At 53.4% G+C, this 21,565-nt stretch overlaps 2 protein-coding genes across 6 annotated transcripts in view; one reads left to right on the top strand and one right to left on the bottom strand.

Moving 5' to 3' along the window:
* The window catches only part of CELF5 (CUGBP Elav-like family member 5), a 45,558-nt gene extending 30,333 nt beyond the window's left edge, over window positions 1–15,225 (bottom strand). For 4 of the 5 annotated variants that reach the window (XM_069878123.1, XM_069878124.1, XM_069878121.1 and 1 more), the window contains exons 1-2: window positions 14,958–15,225; window positions 7,023–7,105 (exon numbers count right to left, since the gene is read on the bottom strand). In XM_069878123.1, coding sequence (XP_069734224.1) covers window positions 7,023–7,105; window positions 14,958–15,225 — 351 coding nt within the window. The remainder of the gene's footprint in view (window positions 1–7,022; window positions 7,106–14,957) is intronic. The other variant, XM_069878126.1, reaches the window with a different exon arrangement.
* The window catches only part of TLE5 (TLE family member 5, transcriptional modulator), a 179,729-nt gene that overhangs the window by 61,009 nt on the left and 97,155 nt on the right, over window positions 1–21,565 (top strand). The gene's annotated exons all lie outside the window — the stretch shown is intronic.

Raw genomic sequence — 21,565 nt, 5'->3', positions numbered from 1 at the left:
TCCTTGATGTCTCAATGCACTGCAGGGCACTGCATCAAGAGTTGGGCTTGTTCAACACGGAGAAGAAAAGACTACGCGGAGACCTTAGAGCAGCTTCCCAGTACTGAAAGGAGCTCCAGGAAAGCTGGGGAGGGGCCCTTGATGAGTGAGCGCAGGGACAGGACAAGGGAGGAGAGTTTCAAGCTGGAAGAGGGGAGAGGGAGATGAGATCTTAGGAAGAAATGTTTAGCTGTGAGGGTGGGGAGGTCCTGGTTGTCCAGAGCAGTGGTGGCTGCCCCATCCCTGGAGGTGTTGAAGGCCAGGTTGGATGGGGCTTGGAGGAACCAAGCAGAAGGAAAAGCTGCGAGCACTCAGGGGCTTCTCCATGCCCAAGAGGAATCATAGAATCATAGAATAACCAGGTTGGAAGAGACACACCAGATCATCGAGTCCAACCATTCCCATCAATCACTAACCCATGCCCCTTAGCACCTCGTCCACCCGTCCCTTAAACCCCTCCAGGGAAGGGGACTCAACCCCCTCCCTGGGCAGCCTCTGCCAGGGACCAATCACCCTTTCAGTGAAAAATTTTTTTCCTAATGTCCAGCCTGACCCTCCCCTGGTGGAGCTTGAGGCCATTCCCTCTCGTCCTGTCCCCTGTCCCTCGGGAGAAGATCCCAGCTCCCTCCTCTCCACAACCTCCTCTCAGGGAGTTGCAGAGAGCAATGAGGTCTCCCCTCAGCCTCCTCTTCTCCAGGCTAAACACCCCCAGCTCTCTCAGACGCTCCTCTTCTTTTCCAGCCCCCTCACCAGCTTCGTTGCTCTTCTCTGGACTCGCTCCAGAGCCTCAACATCCTTCTTGTGGGGAGAGGCCCAGAACTGACCCCAGGATTCGAGGAGCGGTCTCACCAGTGCAGAGTAAAATCACCAAGGACCTCAGCAAAGCAGAGAAGGGCAGAGCCTGAGGCACAGGAGGACCAAGCTGGCAGATCCAGCCAGGTCCGCAGAGCCGTACGCGGGGCTCTCGGGGATGTGCTGGAAGGCGAACGAGCTGCGGGCGGCCTGGGGCTGGCAGTTCCTCAAGGCAGCCCCGTCCCCACCACGGCAGGTTCATTACAGCGGCCGGGGACAGGCAGCTCCGCTAATTGAACACACTTAGGGCTGCGGCCGGGGCCAAGCGGGCAGCAGCAGGGACCCTTCGCCCAGCTGCTGCACCGGTTCCCATGGCAACCGTTAACAGAGCGGGCCAAAACCTCCTGCGATAACGCCGGGCCCAGGGGAAAATCCACGGAAAACAGGCCCGAGTCCCAGAGTCATGGAAGAAGCCCCTGAGCCACCTCTTCTGACAGGCTGAGAGAGTTGGGGGTGTTCAGCCTGGAGAAGAGAAGGCTCCAGGGAGACCTTAGAGCAGCCTCCAGCGCTGAAAGGGGCTCCAGGAAAGCTGGGGAGGGGCTCTGGATCAGGGAGGGAAGGGATAGGATGAGGGAGAACCATTTTCAGCTGAAAGAGGGGAGATTGAGATGAGATCTTAGAGAGAAATGTTTTGCTGTGAGGGTGGGGAGGCCCTGGCCCAGGTTGCCCAGAGCAGTGGTGGCTGCCCCATCCCTGGAGGGGTTCAAGGCCAGGTTGGATGGGGCTTGGAGCCCCTGATCCAGCAGGAGGTGTCCCTGACCATAGCAGAGGGTTGGAACTTGATGGGCTTTGAGATCCCTTCCAAGCCAAACCATCACATCATTCTCTGGGCTGAATAACAACAGTTACGGCTGACGTTACACAAACTGTTCTACTTAGGGGATGCTCATGGACTAAAGAGACACCCAGACTGGTTTGAGATCTCCTTGGAGATATTCAAAACTCACTTGGAGATGGTGATCTGATGTTGTCAGCCCTTCTTTGAGTGGAGTTTGACCAGAGCCCCCAGATATCTCTTCTACCATTGATTATTCTCCATCCATATTCACAAGCCCTTGTGTGCACGCACGACTACCAAATGACCCTGGGGAGATGGGATGGCTCAGAAGCGTGGGTGCCTTTGCGAAGATGAAGGTCCTGGGGGGAAATGATGCAAGGTGTGTGCATGTGTGTGCTCATGAACACGGGGAGCTCCACAGGAAAGAGCCAGCATCAAGAGGCAACAGTCTAAGCTCTGTGCTGCAAGGACATGCGAGTGCCTGGTTGTGCAAAGGGCTGCAATTTCTCAGGAGAAAGGGAGGCCCCTTGCACACATAGAATCATAGAATCACCAGGTTGGAAGAGACCCACCGGATCATCGAGTCCAACCATTCCCATCAAACACTAAACCATGTCCCTCAGCACCTCGTCCACCCGTCCCTTAAACCCCTCCAGGGAAGGGGACTCAACCCCGTCCCTGGGCAGCCTCTGACACTGCCCAATGACCCTTGCCGTGAAAAATTTTTTCCTAATGTCCAGCCTGAACCTCCCCTGGTGGAGCTTGAGGCCATTCCCTCTCGTCCTGTCCCCTGTCACCTGGGAGAAGAGCCCAGCTCCCTCCTCTCCACAACCTCCTCTCAGGGAGTTGGAGAGAGCAATGAGGTATCTGAAGGCTTCTTGAATATCGTCAGGCTTGGCACCATGACTACTTCCCTGGAGAACTGTTCCAGAGCTCCACCACAACTAGAGTCCAGCTTCAGCCCCCAACCAAGCATTCAGGCCCCTACTCCACTCTCATCACGTCTCCCAGCTTCGCCAGCTGCAATATCCCATAGTGCCCACATGAAGGAACTTGCAGGAATACTGGTCCAGGCTGGCTTCACCCCAGCGTTTGAACAAAAGAAAGGGGAGAACGAGATGCTTTGACCTTCGTACCAAAACCTTCTATGATCCCGGGCTGTGGATGCTGACAGATGGCCCACGGTGAGCCCTCCCTCCTGCCCACAGGGATGCCCTCTGCTCAAGCTCTGCTGGGTCTCTGCATTAATCTTTGTGCCCAACCATCTGAGTTAGTGCTGCAGCATCTCAACCCCTTGGTGCATTCCCAGAGTCTCTCTCTCTCTGCTCTAATGCTGCTGCTCTCCGTAATTTTCCATTCCTGTGGCCCTGCGTTCCCAAGCCGTCACTGCATCCATGAGTTCTCCTCCTGCTATGGAGCCCCATCTCCGCTCTTAAACTGCCCATATTCCCAGCTTGGATCAATACCAATTTCTGCCACTTACTCGCCTACCTTTCAGCAAGCCCTTCTTTGTTCTGTATAGAAATAAAACTGTAACTGTACCTTGCCAGAATTACTTTTTTAAACCTCCCCCCCTCCGCTTCCTCCCTCTATTCTTCTTCCCCTTCTTCTTCAGGAGCAATTTTATGTAATTTGCAACTGTCTGGCTGCAAATGAAAAGAGACACAAAGCGTTTCTGCGAAATATTGAAAAGCTGGCTGCTTTTCCCTCAAATTTCACTTAGCAAGAGGCTTTAACTTGGTGTGTGATCACTGCGTGTCATTAATAACCTCTCCAATTCCTTTCAGAACTCAGCAAAGTGAAGGAACAATCACGAATCAAAGGCATGGGTTATTGAGAAATAATATCGTTTCACCAAGCTGGGGAAGAGGGTGCCGGGGGAGGCGAGAAGGTGAAACGCTGCGCTGCTAGGCTGGCTGGAAGCTGGAGAGGACACCAGACTTGAGAAGAAGTGGAAGGGTTTGATTCCCTCTCTGCTTTTCGTGGGTTGCGTGTCTTTCCCCCAGCCCTGTGGACTCAGCCCACAAAGGAAGTTGGTTTCTATTTTGTTCCTCAAGCAGATCTGTCTCCACCTCTGTTGAGTCTTTGGAGCCCATCAAACTGTTTTACTGAGCCTGAGTTGGACTTAACTGTGCAGTTCCCCAGCCTGGCCTCGAGAACACAAAAGAGGATCTTTTTTTCTGCAGGATGCAGGAAATATCAAAGAATCAAGAAACACAGAACCACTGAGGTTGGAAAAGACCTCTAAGCTCATCCAGTCCAACCGCCAGCCCAACATCACTGTCCCTACAAAACCAAGTCCCAAAGTGCCACATTTGCGTGTTTTTTTTTGAACACCTCCAGAGTTAGAGACTCCACCATTGCCCTGGGCAGCCTCTGCCAGTGAAGAAATTTTTCTGAGCCAGATTGATCCCCTGCTGTCTCTAAACACACTGATGTTTAGTCATGCATTCTGATGACCAGTTTGTATCATCCTCCACTGATGTCATATACTCTTAAACTTCCTTCCTGCTACTGTTATGTGCAATAAAGAGATAGTGAAGTGGGTAACACGAACAAAAATTCACTTGTTTACCAGGCTATGGCCCATTTATTGAAATCCCAGCAGCGTGGGGTCCAGTACATTGTCCTCTGTCCTGTGATAGGGTCTTCACTATATTTCTGGTGAGAGGCTTTCGTAGAATCATAGAATGGTTTGGGTTGGAAGGGACCTCCAAGCCCATCCAGTTCCATCCCCTGCCATGGGCAGGGACACCTCCCACTGGATCAGGGGCTCCAAGCCCCATCCAACCTGGCCTTGAACCCCTCCAGGGATGGGGCAGCCACCCCTGCTCTGGGCAACCTGGGCCAGGGCCTCCTCATCCTCCCAGCAAAACATTTCACCCTAAGATCTCATCTCAACCTCCCCTCTTTCAGTTTAAAACCATTCTCCCTTGTCCCATCCCGCGGTCCCTGATCAAGAGCCCCTCCCCAGCTTTCCTTTTCTCTTTTCCCTTTGCCACAGAGTTCATCAGAAGACGATCTAGATGCGAACACACAGAGACTAAATCTGTTCCTAAAATGGGGAAAACAATCAGTTACTAAGCACTCCTGCCTGTGACTCATTTCCAGAGTATTCTCTGGATCAGCTGGGTCAGAGGGATGGGTGATCCTGTACAGACACAAGCAAACCAGGCTAAGAAATCAGGGCTGGAAGCTACTTCAGGTCACCCAGCCCACGTCCATGCCGAGACCAACTCTATGCACACCAGGCTGGAGGTCTGTTCCGTTCTGGCATTAACCACCTCTAAATTCCTACTAAAATGACCACAGAGAGAGAATCCTGCCTTCTTGGTCACCGAGGGACTTTGCAAAAGAGAAACGAAATGAGAGGAGGTGGTGCATTGCCAGCCCGAACAGAGGCAGCTCCAAACGCAGCACAGCTCGTCTTCGTCTTGATCCTGAGGCTTAATTACACCACATTGCTCATTAATTGTCTCCAGACAAACATGCTGGAAAGTACTCAGCTAGCACAGACTTCTTACTGTTCCCAAGCAGTTTCTTACACCCCCTTAAGACAAAAAGCCTTTAGATCACCCCGTCGGAGCTAAACGGCTGCTTTAAACACGACTCCGTGCAGCACTCTGGAACCACCGAGGGCACAAACAGCACTGAGCACAGGCAAACATGCAACAAATCTCTGATGTAGAGCTGCAGCAAAGCTGAGATTGCCTTGAATCCACCGAGCCTCGCATGAAAAACTTCTACAGGTAGGAATGCATCTGTCTTCTCCACGGTGTTACAGCACCGAACCATGACTCATCACAACTGCTCCTCCATCCTTTGCCTCATCCCTACAGACTCTGTAGATTCTACCCTGGACCAACACGCAGAGATGATTACATTGCTGTAGCCTGGAAGCTTTTTCTCCACACACGCAAAAAAAAAGCCTTTCCCCCTCACCCAAAATGAATTCAAACAGTATTTGAGCACCTGGTTACCTGCACTCTTCCCCCTTGCTGCCCTGAGATAACCTGAAACAGTAAAGATCCCATTAAGCGTTAATTAAGTCACATGCATTTTCCAGCCCTCAAATACCAACAGAGGCACATGCAAAAAGGGAGCAGAGGGAAACAAATATGGAAAAGGATGTGTGCGTGGGGAGGTCTTGCGGGGAGCTGGGAGAGGTGAAGGAAGTGATCTGGACCTGTACGGGTTAAAGAGGAAATGTTATGGTTAAGAATTCCTAACCCCTCTCCAGAGACCCCGGGTTTACATTAATTATTCTGTTGCCTTGAGCACTCGGGGCCTCCTGTGAGCTTCTGTCTACAAGTACCCAACTCCTTCGCCTACTCATCTCCAAACGAACCCTTCCAACATGCTTCATCAACCTCCTCAGCGCAGTAAGGGAACTGCCCAGTCAAAGCTCTCAAACAACACCAAAACAGGAACAGTGACAGTTCAGAACACCTTTCAGCTCACCAGCAGGTCCCAGGAAGGCAGAGGACTTCCCTAAGAGGAGAAAACCGTTCCACAGTGCCTGGTCTCCTGCAACCCCTACCACGCTTTCATAGAATCATAGAATCATCAGGTTGGAAGAGACCCACCGGATCATTGAGTCCAACCATTCCCATCAGTCACTAACCCATGTCCCTCAGCACCTCGTCCACCCGTCCCTTAAACCCCTCCAGGGCTGGTGACTCAACCCCCTCCCTGGGCAGCCTGTTCCAGTGCCCAATCACCCTCTCTTTGCTCCCAGTACCAGCCGTGGAGCTAGCAGGATTCAGGAGTAGACCACAACTCATTCCATAGTCTCGATCTCACTCTCGTAACCCTTTTCTTTTCCAAACTATGGGAGGCAGCAAGTGTATTTTCTTCTTCCAAGAACCCGATCCAACTCAGCCACTGCACAAGGAGTCATTCTGGGTCTTGCACAGAGCCACTCAACAAATTGTCTGGGCACCCTGCAGGGCACTGGCAGACAAGGAGCGGATGCATTAGGGAGTGGAGGAAAAGGGGCTGGTGCCTTGTCTTGTCTCCTGTCAGCTTTCCAGCACGCAGGCTGCGCCCACACACTTCACTCCACAGCCCACAGCTCCCCCGGGATGGGGACAGAGAGCTGAAGATGCCGTGTTCCGGCACAGAGAGCAAAGAGAGCGCAGAAATGGGCTTGGCTGGAGTTAGGTGGGGCAGCCTTGGCAATGTGGAGAACAGGGCAGCGCTTCGATTTGGCTCTCGCATCCCTGTCCCACGCTCCTCCTTTCACAAGCAGGAAAATTAATCGAAGGCGCTTCACACCCTCCCTCCCTCCCCTGACAATCCTCCATCTGCCGACCCACGGCAGGAGCTCCAGACTTAATCCCCTGGGACTTACCCCTGGCAAAGTCTTCTGCTCGTGCAGTGCTGTCTGGGCTTTGATGGCAGAGTCTCTGGCACAGTACGTGAGGAACGCACACCCTGCAGTGGACACAGCAAGGGTCAAGTTAGAGACACAATTGCAGAAGAGCATCATAGAATCACCAGGGTGGAAAAGACCCACTGGATCATCGAGCCCAACCATTCCCATCAATCACTAAACCATGTCCCTCAGCGCCTCGTCCACTCTTCCCTTAAACCCCTCCAGGGAAGGGGACTCAACCCCCTCCCTGGGCAGACTCTGCCAGGGACCAATCACCCTTTCCATGAAATTTTTTTTCCTAATGTTCAGCCTAAACCTCCCCTGGCGGAGCTTGAGGCCATTCCCTCTCGCCCTGTCCCCTGTCCCTTGGGAGAAGAGCCCAGCTCCCTCCTCTCCACAACCTCCTCTCAGGGAGTTGCAGAGAGCAATGAGGTCTCCCCTCAGCCTCCTCTTCTCCAGGCTAAACACCCCCAGCTCTCTCAGCTGCTCCTCTTCTTCTCCAGCCCCCTCACCAGCTTCGTTGCTCTTCTCTGGACTCGCTCCAGAGCCTCAACATCCTTCTTGTGGTGAGGGGCATCGACACAGCCTTCTTCTTGGGTAACCAGATGTAAGGGTGGGGAGGCCCTGGCTCAGGTTGCCCAGAGCACTGGTGGCTGCCCCATCCCTGGAGGGGTTCAAGGCCAAGTAGGAAGCAGCTTTGACCAACTGGATCCAGTGGGAGGTGTCCCTGCCCATGGCAGGGGTGGAACTGGATGGGCTTTGAGGTCCCATCCAACCCAAACCATTCCATGATTCTATGATTCTAACACCAGGAGACCTAAGGACAAGAACTGCAGGTGCTAGCCTGTTCCAACAGACTCCGTCGTGCCATTCCTGCTCAGCAGTGCCTAGGACAGCCCTTGTTGGGGACCTGACTCTCTTACAGGAAGCAGAGGGTGAGGTTTGCTAATTAAAGGTGCAAATGTTACCTAGTTTGAATGTGTTGAAGACCGTAGGGAAAAAAGACAAAGAAATGACATTAAAGGACTCGCAGGCCCCCTCCAAGGTCTGTCAAAGTGATGGAAAAGGGGTCCAGTGAAGCAACTAGGTTCAAAACTGGTGTTGAACAAGGTGAGAAACAACAAGAGAGCAAAATGCAAGCTAATGGTGCCATAGGAATGGTTGGACTCGATGATCCCCTGGGTCCTTTCCAACCTAGTGATTCTATTCTATGATTCTACAGGAGAAACAGCCCAAAACACAAGGATCAGTGGGGATGCAAGGGCCACGATGATTATTGAGGCAAGGAAAGAGGAGAAGCATGTGGGATTTTAGGCTCATACGAAAGCTCCATGATCCAGAATCATGAAAGGCTATGGTAGAAGAGGCTTTCTGTGCCATACACACCCATCCAATGTGCTCAAACACACACAAATACACACACACTTGCCAAGGGAAATACAGAGAACAGCAAAGCATACCACATTCTGCAAGGGCCAATGTAAGAAGCAAGATGCAAGCACGTGGAAAAGGCTGGATCCTGACATTCTGAGTCAAAATTTGATGCAACATCTTAGCCTGACGCTGGAACCGAGGGAGGAGAGGAGGAATTGTAGCCCCTCCAGGAAAAGGAGGGATCATCTTTGGGTGCTCTGATGCTAAGAATAATCAAATGGAACTAAGCAAAGGAAAAAAAATTGGCTGGTTATCAAGAAACATTTCCTAGCAGAGCGAGATTTATTAGACTGTGGAATGATCTCCCCCGGGAAGTGCCTGGAGCTCCGTCACTTGAGTTGTTTCAGATGAGGATGGGCAAAGCACCGGAGAATAGACTCAAACGCTAGAATGCACTTGACCCCCTCACTCATCCGCCTCCTATTCGCAGTGGCATTTCACATCCTAAGCAAAGGCAGCACACATCCCTTCAGCTTGTTGCTAAATGTCTACGTCTACATTGTGCTGGGGCTGCAGATGCATCGTCGTGGCCTAAAGAGAGAGGCCCCAACCTTCTTAGATATGAGGAAGAAATGTGAGGGTGGGTTGCCCAGAGCAGTGGTGGCTGCCCCATCCCTGGAGGGGTTCAAGGCCAGGTTGGATGGGGCTTGGAGCCCCTGATCCAGTGGGAGGTGTCCCTGCCCAGGGCAGAAGGGTGGAACTGGATGAGCTTTGAGGTCCCTTCCAACCCAAACCATTCCATGATTCTAAGAATCTCCTTCCTGCTTCCCAAACAGCAGGAATCTGCAAAGCTGTACTGGCTGGGGAAAGAGGGAGCTAAAGAGGTTGGCTACATCCTTCGGAAAACACGATTGCTGTCCTACACAGCCAGATGTTTTGGAAGTGGGATGCAGGAGTCAATTCTATTCTCTCTGCACAGTCCTGGTTAGAAATACAGAAAAGGGTTTTACAGAAATGTTACACTTGAAGCCTAATAATCATAGAATCATAGAATCACCAGGTTGGAAAAGACCCTCCGGATCATCAAGTCCAACCATAATGTAAACAAATCCTTGGGGAAAAAAATCTTCCCTCCTGAAGAGACATTATCTTTTGCAAACTAACTCTTCAGCTACTCCTTAGGATTTTCCACAGCCTTCCTTTGTCCTCTGCCTTCGCTCAGCTGCCTGATGCTTAGGGAACCACCAGAGGCTCAAGTAAAGCCACGTTTTCCCAGCTAAGAAGGTTTTCCATGCTGTGATGGGACCCTGCTTACCACGTCTCTCGTGGGTTCTTCAGGCTTCTAGAACTTGGAGCCTGACAGTTACCCAGGATTCACTCAACAGCAAGGAGATGCCCACCGAGGCGCACAGGGTTCCATCGTGCTCACTAGGTTTTCTCACTTCCAGATTTCCTGCTTTAGTTGACAGCGAACTCAGGTCACCGGGCTGATGCCCCTTCGGGCACTTCTAACACCATGTCATGCTGAGACATGAGACATGGTGTTAAAAAGTGCTCAGGGTGTTAAAAAGCGCTGGCTTTGAAGGTCCCAAGCACTCAGCCAGCCTGGTGGTGTTGATGACCCCATCATAAACAAGGAAGCATAACAGCATCCAGAGCACCATCTGTAAAATCAAGCCATTACACGTCCTAAATGGGAGAACCTGGACCACAGATGCTACTGGACAGCAAGAGCCGAGACCAGGGGCAGCTCCACCACTGTTGCCTTCTTCTGACTGACTTGCCTGCTTTTGTATGATTTTCAAGTCTAGATTATGACTATTGATACAGCAAACCATGTCTTAAGATCTGCAGGGGGTCCAGGTGATTCGAAATCACGAGTTAAGCTTTATTATAAACACTGCAGTTTGCTGCTTAGAGATTGTTCCATCGTGATTTTGCTCGTAGAAGTCCTGTGCCATTCAAATCATAAACTCTGTGCTATACTACCCATAAAACCCTCTTGAGAAAATAGAGCTTTAATTCTAACCATGACTTAGTGCCATCACCATCCTGTCTAACCTATATTTCCCCTTAATTTCAGGTGATGCTCTCTCAAATCTGTGTCCCCTCGGGTGATGCCACCTTATCCAACTGGTTCCAGGAGGGTTTTCCAGCTCCCTGTAAGCAGAACCCAGTTCCACTTGCAAGAGACTGCAGCAAAAAAAAAATAAAATATATATATAATCTGTGATTCTCCCTACAAACCACACATTGACTCTGGGATTTACAGTCCCTTCAGATCCTGAACGTTACTCCAGACATCAGCAGCCTAAAGCCTTGAGCGAGAAAAGGCTGTCAGTTTGCAGAAGACAGGGGTCTCTAGATTTGGCTTAGCATTAGAAATCACATCAAATACTTCAGCAGGGGAAGCGGGGTGTCAGCGGGGAGCTTATCTCCAAGCCTGCAGAAGCCAAGTCAAAACTCGGCTGCCAGCAAGGGAAGTTAGGCTGAGGTTGTTCTTGCCTCCTTGCCCTTTGGAAGAGCCACCCATCCATCTGCACACCAGACTTCTTCTCCGAGAGGGCTGCTCCTGTCCCTGCTATTCCCTTGCAGCTCTGTTCAGTATCTCACACTCCAGTATCTCTCCACTTTTCCTACCACGGGCACTGCTAGGAAACCCATTCGGGAGCTCATAGTTGACACTCGTGGAAGAACTGCATATATCCTTAGAGCAGCTTCCAGTACTGAAAGGGGCTCCAGGAAAACTGGGAGGGGCTCATGATCAGGGAGGGCAGGGTTGGGATGAGGGAGAGCAGTTTTGAGCTGAAAGAGGGGAGATTGAGATGAGATCTTCCTGGCCCAGGTTGCCCAGAGCAGTGGTGGCTGCCCCATCCCTGGAGCTGTTGAAGACCAGGTTGGATGGGGCTTGGAACAACCTGATCCAGTGGGAGGTGTCCCTGCCCATCAGTAGAACTGGATGGACTTTGAGGTCCCTTCCAACCCAAACCATTCCACGATTCTGTGAAATACACATTGCCTATCCCTACACCAGGTTGAGGGTCTACATGGAAACTCGTGCCACCAGGAAAGGAATCCCAACCTTTCCCTTTGGACAAAGCAAGGCGGAGGGGAGCAGAGAAACCTGAAGATGTGTGGAAATGACTGCACAGTCACCACCAGAATAACTTACCCATCCCAACGGCCCCTTCTGGGCAGAACAGAGCACCAACCACCCCGACCAACACCTACATCCAGTCCAAAATGTCAAACCCAAAGGAATATATTTATTTTCCAGAAGGAATCCCGCATTTAGCAGCAAGTGTATGTCACGCAGATCTGCCTAATACCAGTACTGCCCCCTCTAATTTCCATATCTAAGTGGCAGATCCCTAGAATCTGTCTCCTGCCTGGAACCTGACCTCAGACCACACAGTCTATATTTAATATGTCAACTGAAATGAAAGGCGTAATTGCCTTTTTGCCTCAGGCCCATTATCCTCCTCACTGGGTCTGAAACCTGGCTACTCACTGTCAGCTGGTGGCAGGTTTGGACTCAGTCACCTGCACACGTAAACACGCGAGCTCACAGCATTTTCATAGAATCATAGAATCACCAGGTTGGAAAAGACCCACTGGATCATCAGTCCAACCATTCCCATCAATCACTAACCCATGACCCTCAGCACCTTGTCCACCTGTCCCTTAAACCCCTCCAGGGAAGGGGACTCAACCCCCTCCCTGGGCAGCCTGTTCCAGAGCCCGATGACCCTTTCCTGAAGTCCCAACCAAACATCCTTCCTCAGCTAAATTCAAGCCAGCGCAGCTCCACCAGGCTTCAAAAAGGAAACGTTTTCCTGTTGTATTGAGGATAATTTAGCCTCTTGTTTGAAAACCAACTTATTTTTCTGTTGTCCTCTCTCTGTGTTCAGTCCGGAATGGTTTGAGTTGCCATGGCACTCACAGTTTTCCTTACCTTTCCACCTAAATCTGAAACTGGAGGCTGCGAACACAACACATGCTCCCTCCAGGAACACACAACCCCATCCCAAATTGTTTTAGGGCACAGAGGCCCAGGCTGAGCGCCGACTGGTTTCCATACTTACAGTCGGTTCCTTGCAGGCTTGTTCTACATGTGCCAGGGAGCAGTGCCATCAACCCTCTCTCACATCTCACAGCAACGTTGCTCCATGAATTCTCACTCCTGGCTGGAGCTGCAGTGATCGCCAGATCCCAGACACCTACCGGGGTTGGGCTAAAAGCTCTTCACAGAATATCCCTAACGCCAACATCCTGAATGCTTTTCAAACTACAGCTTCCAAATACAACAATCATGGAATCATGGAATGGGTTGGGTTGGAAGGGACCTCAAAGCCCATGCAGTTCCACCTCCTGCCATGGGCACGGACACCTCCCACTGGATCAGGGGCTCCAAGCCCCATCCAACCTGGTCTTCAACACCTCCAGGGATGGGGCAGCCACCCCTGCTCTGGGCAACCTGGGCCAGGGCCTCCCCACCCTCACGCAAAACATTTCTTCCTGAGATTTCTTTTCATTCCATTCTCCCCTCTTTCAGCTGAAAACCCTCACCCCTCATGCAGTAAGTGCAGCTAAACAAGCCTCCTCAAACTTTTTAGCATCCACTGATGGTCTTTCAGCCAAGAAAGACCCCCCTATCCACCCCAATCCATCATCAAACAGGCCCCTCGCTATCCCAAAGCCACTGCCAATATCAGATTTACAGGTGATGCTCTTTGTCATGTGGATTTTAAACCCCTAGTGCTGCGGGAGGAGGTCTGGGGGCACAGCGGGGAAAGATGCTCCCGGCTTCACACCCCTTTTGTCACTGCATCCCACGCATCCGTGGGAGATCGGGACTGGGACGGGACCAGGACCAGGATGGAGACCAGGATCAGGTCTGAGACTGGAACTGGGACCAGGACCAGAACCAGGATGGAGACTGGGACCAGGAGCGAGGCTGGAACCAGGACCGGAACCAGGACCAAGACTGGGATGGAGACAGGGACCAGGATGGGACCAAGATTGTAACTGGGAGCAAGACTAGGATGGAGACAGAGACCAGGACTGAGACTGGAACCTGGACCAAGACCAGGATGGAGATGAAGACCAGGACTAGGACCAGCATGGGACCAAGATTGGAACTGAGAGCAGGAGCAGGATGGAGATGGGGACCAGGACTGAGACTGGAACTGGGAGCAGGACTGGGATGAATACAGGGGCCAGGACCAGGATGGGACTGAGACTGGAACTGAGAGCAGGACCAAGATAGAGATGGGGACTAAGACCAGGACCAGGACCAGAACCAGGAGAAGGACCATGATGGAGACAGGGACCAGGACCAGGAGCAGGACTGGGATGGAGACAGGCAGCAAGACCGGGAGCAGGCTGGAATGGAGATAAGGACCAGAACTGGGACTGGTATGGAGACAGGGAGTGGGACCAGGATGGAGATGGGGGCCAAGACCAGAACCAGGAGAAGGACTGTAATGGAGACAGGGAGCAGGACCGGGAGCAGGACTGGAATGGAGATCGGGACCAGAACCGGGACCGAGGTGGAGATGGGGACCAAGACCAGGACCAGAACCGGGAGAAGGACCGTGATGGAGACAGGATACAGGACCCAGTGCAGGACCGGGATGGAGACAGGAACCAGGACCAGGAGCAGGACTGGGATGGAAACAGGGTATAGGACCAGGATGGAGACAGAGAGCAGGACCGGGATGGAGACAGGGAGCAGGGTGAGGAGCGGGATTGAGATGGAGAAAGGGACCAGAATCAGGAGCAGGACCGGGATGGAGACAGAGAGCAGGACCAGGAGAAGGACTGGGATGGAGACAGGGTACAGGACCAGGAGCAGGACCGGGATGGAGACAGAGAGCAGGACCGGGATGGAGACAGGGAGCAGGATGAGGAGCGGGATTGAGATGGAGAAAGGGACCAGAATCAGGAGCAGGACCGGGATGGAGACAGAGAGCAGGACCAGGAGAAGGACTGGGATGGAGACAGGGTACAGGACCAGGAGCAGGACCGGGATGGAAACAGGGAGCAGGATGAGGAGCGGGATTGAGATGGAGAAAGGGACCAGAATCAGGAGCAGGAACGGGATGGAGACAGGGAGCAGGACGAGGAGCAGCATTGGGATGGAGAAAGGGACTAGAATCAGGAGCAGGACCGGGATGGAGACAGGGAGCAGGACCAGGAGCGGGACTAGAATCAGGAGCACGACTGGGATGGAGATGGGGACCGAGACCAGGACCAGAACCGGGAGAAGGACCGTGATGGAGACGGGGAGCAGGACCGGGATGGAGACAGGGACCAGAATCGGGAGCAGGACGGGGATGGAGCCAGGGAGCAGGACCAGAACCGGGAGCCTCGGCGGTGCCGCCGCCCCCGCCCGCAGGCTCGGGGGACGCCCCGGAGCCCCGAATGGCTCCGAGCCCCGGCCGGGGGTCCCCGGGGCGGGTCGGTCCCCGCCGCCCTTTGTGCTCCTCCCGGCTCTGCTCGGTAGGTGGAGGTTGGGGGGGGGGGGGGGCTCACCCTTGTGCATGCCGGTGTATCGGTCCTTGAGCACGGTGAGCTCGTAAATCTTGCCGAACTGCTCGAAAAGCGGCTTGAGGTCCTTCTCCTCCAGGTTGCGGGGGATCTGCCCCACGAAGAGCTTGATGGCATCGAGGTCCTTCATGCTGTCGGGCTGCGCGGGGGGCTCGGCGCCGCCGCTCATCGGGGACGCTCGGCGCGGCGGGGGCGGCGGCGGCGGCGGCGGCGGGGGGGGCCTCCTCGCCTCGCCCTCGCTCAGTCTGGCCATGCCCCGCGCCCCGCCGGCCGGCTACGGCGGCTACCCACGGGAACGGCCCCGGCCGAGCCACAAAGAGCCGCCCCGCCGCGCCCCCTGCCGCCCGCGACCGGGGACGGGGAGGAGGGAGGGGCGGGGACCGGGAGCGGGATGGTGGGGATGGTGGGGGTGATGGGGAGGATGGGGAGGATGGGGATGATGGGGATGATGGGGATGATGGGGATGATGGGGATGGGGATGATGGGGATGGAGGTGATGGGGATGGAGGTGATGGGGATGATGGGGATGGAGGTGATGGGGATGATGGGGAAAGAGATGGGGATGGGGACGGAGATGGGGATGGGGACTATGGGGATGGAGACGATGGGGATGATGGGGGTGATGGGGATGGGGACTGGGACCGGCACCAGGAATGGCAGCAGGATGGGGATGATGGGGATGGGGAAAGAGATGGGGATGGGGACGATGCAGATGATGGGGATGATGGGCATGATGGAGATGGGGAAAGAGATGGGGACGGAGACGATGGGGATGATGGGGATGATGGGGATGGGGACTGGGAACGGCAGCGAGATGGGGATGGAGATGATGGGGATGGGGATGATGGGGACGGAGACAATGGGGACGGAGACGATGGGGATGATGGGGATGATGGGGATGGGGACGATGCAGATGATGCGGATGATGGGGACTGGGACCGGCACCGGGACCGGCAGCGGGATGGGGATGATGGGGATGATGGGGATGATGGGGATGATGGGGATGATGGGGAAAGAGATGGGGATGGGGACGATGGGGACGGAGACGATGGGGATGATGGGGGTGGTGGGGATGGGGACTGGGACCGGCACCAGGAATGGCAGCAGGATGGGGATGATGGGGATGGAGATGATGGGGATGGAGACGATGGGGATGATGGGCATGATGGGGATGGGGAAAGAGATGGGGATGGGGACGATGCAGATGATGGGGATGATGGGGACGGAGACGATGGGGATGATGGGGATGATGGGGATGGGGACTGGGAACGGCAGCGAGATGGGGATGGAGATGATGGGGATGGGGATGATGGGGACGGAGACAATGGGGACGGAGACGATGGGGATGATGGGGATGATGGGGATGGGGACGATGCGGATGATGGGGATGATGGGGATGATGGGGATGATGGGGACTGGGACCGGCACCGGGAACGGCAGCGGGATGGGGATGATGGGGATGATGGGGATGATGGGGATGATGGGGATGATGGGGATGATGGGGATGATGGGGGGGATGGGGGGGATGGGGGGGATGGGGAGAGCCGGGTGCCGCTCGGCAGCCCCAAGAGAGTTGGGAAAGGGAATAAGGGGCACAGGGTGTATCGCAGCATCACTGAAAAGGGGCTGGGGGGACACGGAAGGGGATAAGGAGCCATGGGAAAGGGGATAAGGGGCACAGGTTGCAGTGCAGCATCACTGAAAAGGGTCAGGGAGGGATGGGGAAGGGGAGAAGGAGTAGGGGGTGAGGGGACAAGGGGCACAGGCTGCATCTCAGCATCCCCAGGATGGGTCAGAGAGAGATGGGGAAGGGGACAAGGAGCCCAGGCTGCAGCTCAGCATCACTGAGAAGGGTCAGAGAGGGATGGGGAAGGGGACAAGGAGCCCTGGCTGCATCTCAGCACCCCTCAAACAGGGCCGGAGGCAGGGGAGCCAGGTTGAGGAGTGGGGGGTGAGGGGGCAAGGAGCCATGGGCAAGGGGGAGAGGGAACCTTGGCGGCACCTTGGCACCCCTTGAGAGGGAAGAGGGATGGGGAAGGGGACAGCAAGAAGCTGGGGTGATGGGACAAGGAGCCATGGGTGAGGGAGCAAGGGAGCCCTGGCTGCACATCAGTGGCCCTCAAGAGGGTCCAGGAGGGGACCCTGGAGAGGACATAATCTTCCTCAGATAAGAGAACAGGGGTTGTTTCTGGGCTTAAGTTCAGAGAATCACGGAATGGTTTGGTTTGGAAAGGGACCTCAAAGCCCATCCAGTTCCACCCCACTGCCATGGGCAGGGACACCTCCCGCTGGATCAGGGGCTCCAAGCCCCATCCAACCTGGCCTTGAACCCCTCCAGGGATGGGGCAGCCACCACTGCTCTGGGCAACCTGGGCCAGGGTCTCCCTGCCCTCACAGCAAAACGTTTCTCCCTAAGATCTCATCTCAGTCTCCCCTCTTTCAGCTTAAACCCATTGCTCCTCATCCTCTCCCTGCACTCCCTGATCAAGAGCCCCTCCCCAGCTTTCCTGTAGGCTCCTTTAAGTTCCAGAAAAAACGAAGGGCTGGAGCAAGGGAAGAGGTCCAAGCACCCACTAACAGCCCCCTTGCGCTCAGCATTATTTGTGGGACCTGGTTTTTATCTCAGCAGGATGATTTGGCATCACATCTCGGAAAATCAGGCATTAGAGCTTCTTACAAAATAAGAGCCTCTTGTCCTGATGAGTGCAGCTGCAAGTACCAGGCCCGGAGGGAGCCTAGTTGCGTTGGGAAGCAATACGTGGGCCCAGGTCCACCCTGGCCAGGTCTCATGGGTTCCTCCTTTCTTTCAAGCAGCTCAGCTCGCTCCTCACTGTGGTTTGGCAGAGAAGTTTCCAGCTTGGTCAGAAGCTGGTCACGTAACCACGTCAAAGCCATTGTTATTGCCACCAGAGCCAGATCCGACTCCTCCCACGAGGACACCAATGGGATGAGGTTTAACAAGGCCAAATGCCGGGTCCTGCACTTGGGGCACAACAACCCTGAGCAGCTCCAGACTAGGAGAAGCCTGGCTGGAAAGATGCCTGGAGGAGAAGGACCTGGGGGTGTTGGTTGACAGCGACTGAACATGAGCCAGCAGGGGCCCAGGTGGCCAAGAAGGCCAATGGCATCTTGGCTTGGATCAGAAACAGAGAGCAATGAGGTCTCCCCTCAGCCTTCTCTTCTCCAGGCTAAACACCCCCAGCTCTCTCAGCTGCTCCTCTTCTTCTCCATCCCCCTCACCAGCTTCGTTGCTCTTCTCTGGACTCGCTCCAGAGCCTCAACATCCTTCTTGTGGTGAGGGGCCCAGAGCTGACCCCAGGATTCGAGGAGCGGTCTCCCCAGGGCCGGGTCCAGAGGGAGAAGAACCTCCCTGGCCCTGCTGGCCACGCCGTTTCTGATCCAAGCCAAGATGCCATTGGCCTTCTTGGCCCCCTGGGCCACTGCTGGCTCATGTTCAGTCGCTGTCAACCAACACCCCCAGGTCTTTCTCCTCCAGGCCATTGAGCCAAGAGTGCCAGGCCCGAGGCTTTATGGTGGGCTGCGGTGTGGGCACAACCTGGCCTCTCTTCCCCTCGCTTCATCTTTCTTCTAGGAGCTTCTGCTACCTCCTGCTACTCTTGCCCTGGATCTTGCAGGCAGATGGAGGTGGCGAGTGGAGGAGGGGATGCTGCTACCCAACACACCCCAGCAGCTCCGTGGTCCCATACAGCAGCCTGGCCTCATGGCTGTTTCCTACGTCTCATCTCCCTCCCTCCTGCCCCCTCCACCCCACCTCCTTCCCACCCTCTCCCCACAAAGCCCCACACGCCGGCTCACACCGCACTCCTGGCTCCAACGCTGCCCACACCCGCGATGCTCGATATGACCCAGGAAGGCAGAGGTTAGGAAAAAGAGGCTGGGCTGTCAGAAGAAGAGAGCTCCTCATTCCAGGCAGCAGAGGGAAGAACCGAGAGTCCTGTTCACTGTGTCCAAGCACCCACCTGGCTTCTGGGCTAAAGTCATGGCAAGAACCAGAGGCTCGCACTAGCCCTCGGTACAAAAGCTCTGTGCATTCATTCCTCAACAGAGGATCTCAACCTTCCTCCAAGCTACAATTCTGCACCCTTCTTTCTCCACCTATTGTCCCTGCCTGTGCACGGAGCTGCTGAAACTCTTGTTCAGAGCCAGCAGATGCAAGAGGCTGGAAATCTGCAGCCAAGTTTTCACTGAAAGGGACTCAGAAAAGCCCTCAGCTTTTTATTTTGCAACCTGCCCCGAAGCTGGGGCCATTGCAAGGTGTCTGAAGACCCTCGCTGTAGGGCTGCCTTGTGTTTGAGGGTGGCACCTCTCCTTGAATTCACCCTAAAATAAGACAGAACTCCCCACACTGGTCAAACTTTGTTTACATCTCCTGCAGAGGCTGCCAGCATTCTGCCATCTCTTCAGAAGCCACAGATGCATCAAGCTGGGGAGCCTACGATAAGTCAAGCTGTTCTCATTTATAACAGATTCAAACAGATAATGCAATCTTAAAACCAAGAGACCTTTATCACATCAGCAGCAAGCTCACCTTGGATGAATCACGGTGAGTAATGTTTTCGAGCACCTTTCCATGCCTAGCTGGCTTTAACACATCAGCTGCTGCAGCACAAGCTGCTCTGGGCTTACGTTTCAGCTCAAGGGACCTAGTGCATCAGGTAGAAAATGTCTATTTATACGGAAAGATATAGCCAATATCTTCTGGAATCCGTGAATGGACATATTATAATCACCCTGACCACAGGAGAGAAAAACAGACATGAAAATACTGCTGGTAAATGAAAAATAGAATGACTGCCAGTCAGTCAGCACCTGGAAAGAGTTTATAGAGCCAGGCAGAGAATTATATACCTCAGGAACGGGATTAAGTGGTAGATAAGAGATAGTTGAAGGACCGAGAGGGGGAAAAAGGGGAATGACAGGTCACTTTTCCAGATGAAGAAACATGTAGCATCCATCACTGAGATGCAGCAAGGGAGAGCTAGAAATGGCAGAGCAGAGCTCAGACAGACCATTCCCAGAGGATTCTGCTCAACCCCGAAACGCTGCTTCAAAAAAAGAACTGTTAAAAGAAAACCACACTGTGCACCCAGGAAATTTCTCTTCTGCTGAGAGATATTTGCTAGCAAAGAAAATCCAAAGTGTTTTCTTTAACACACCTATACTGCCCTGGCTTTTGCAATAGGAGCAGTTGGATTTAGGCAGCGGCAGCTTAAGATAAAAGGGGAAAAGATCTGGTCCAGGCAGCCCAGATTTGAGAATCAGGCTTGATCAAAGAGCACAGGAACAGCAAGATTACACTTTGCATTAGGATTGTCTCCCTTTTCCTTCCAGCTCCTAAATGCATCGAGAAAATACAAGCTGGAGCTCTGAATTTTCACATCACCTAGGAGACAGCACTGGTGGCAGGAAATCCTCACAGCAGCCCAGAAAAATAGGGTGTGGGCGAGCCTGTGTGTGTGTGTTTATCTTTCAAGGACTGTTCAAAACAATCTGCCTTCCCTTACCTGTTTGCTCCCCAGGTAGAAGAGCCAAAGGATAAGTTAAGGCGGTCTTGGCAGAAAATATCCAAGCAACAATACGGAATTTCAAGAAGATTACAGGGATGAATTTTTATGCGATTTTTTTCTAGTCTGGAGCAAAAGGTTCTGCAAAGAAAACTGCTCCAAGACAGCCAGGTTAGCAGCTTCAGAGAAAAAATATCCTCTCAGTATACAAGCCCACAGCTCACTGTAAGCTTTCATCCTTTCTTGCTTACGGAGCCCTCGCTGTTTCCCTTTCACTGGAAATCTGTTATCCTGTCCAATTTAAGAGGAGCGTTTTGTAATATTTTAACTTGGCAACAACCCAAAACTTAACTAAGTTTTGAGGCTTGTGGATTTTATGACTGGAAGTTGCCTGTAACAGCGTGCAGATTGGAAATGAGCAGCAGAGATGCCAGAGATCTTTCTGATCTGGAGCAGCTGTTCTTTGAGGATTTAAAAAAAAAAAAACACCACAAACCCAAAGCACCTTGTTGCTTGGTACACAAAGAGTTTGGGTTGTTTGCAAACTGTTCCTTCCAGCACCTGAAAGCAAGAAAGCTGGTCAGAAAGCAATGAATCCTAGAATCATAGAATCACCAGGTTGGAAGAGACCCACTGGATCATCAAGCCCAACCAATGGAGCATCTAGAACCCTGCAGCATTCAATTGAGCTGATCAAGTTCAGTTTGGACCTGGTTTTAAACAGCAAAGGGATTAAGCTTTGCTGATTCGAGCTGGCTTCTCCCTCTGCTCCACAAACACTCCTGGAGCAGGAATCACGCAGCGAGATGGTTGCTTCTGCCACATGCATCAATCTGGGTACCCCAGGGCTGCGATGAAATGAAAGGACTGAGCATCCCAAGCATCTTGAGCTCATACCTACACACAGCTTCCCGTTACTTTTAGTCCCTGAATACACTATAACAAGGCCAAACGCCAGGTCCTGCACTTGGGGCACAACAACCCTGAGCAGCTACAGACTAGGAGAAGTCTGGCAGGAGAGCTGCCTGGAGAAGGACCTGGGGGTGTTGGTTGACAGCGACTGAACAT

The sequence above is a fragment of the Phaenicophaeus curvirostris genome, chromosome 28, assembly GCF_032191515.1.
Source record: "Phaenicophaeus curvirostris isolate KB17595 chromosome 28, BPBGC_Pcur_1.0, whole genome shotgun sequence".
Taxonomy (NCBI): Eukaryota; Metazoa; Chordata; class Aves; order Cuculiformes; family Cuculidae; genus Phaenicophaeus; species Phaenicophaeus curvirostris.
Note: the sequence above shows the minus strand (reverse complement) of the source record. Positions and strands in the feature narration are given on the sequence as shown.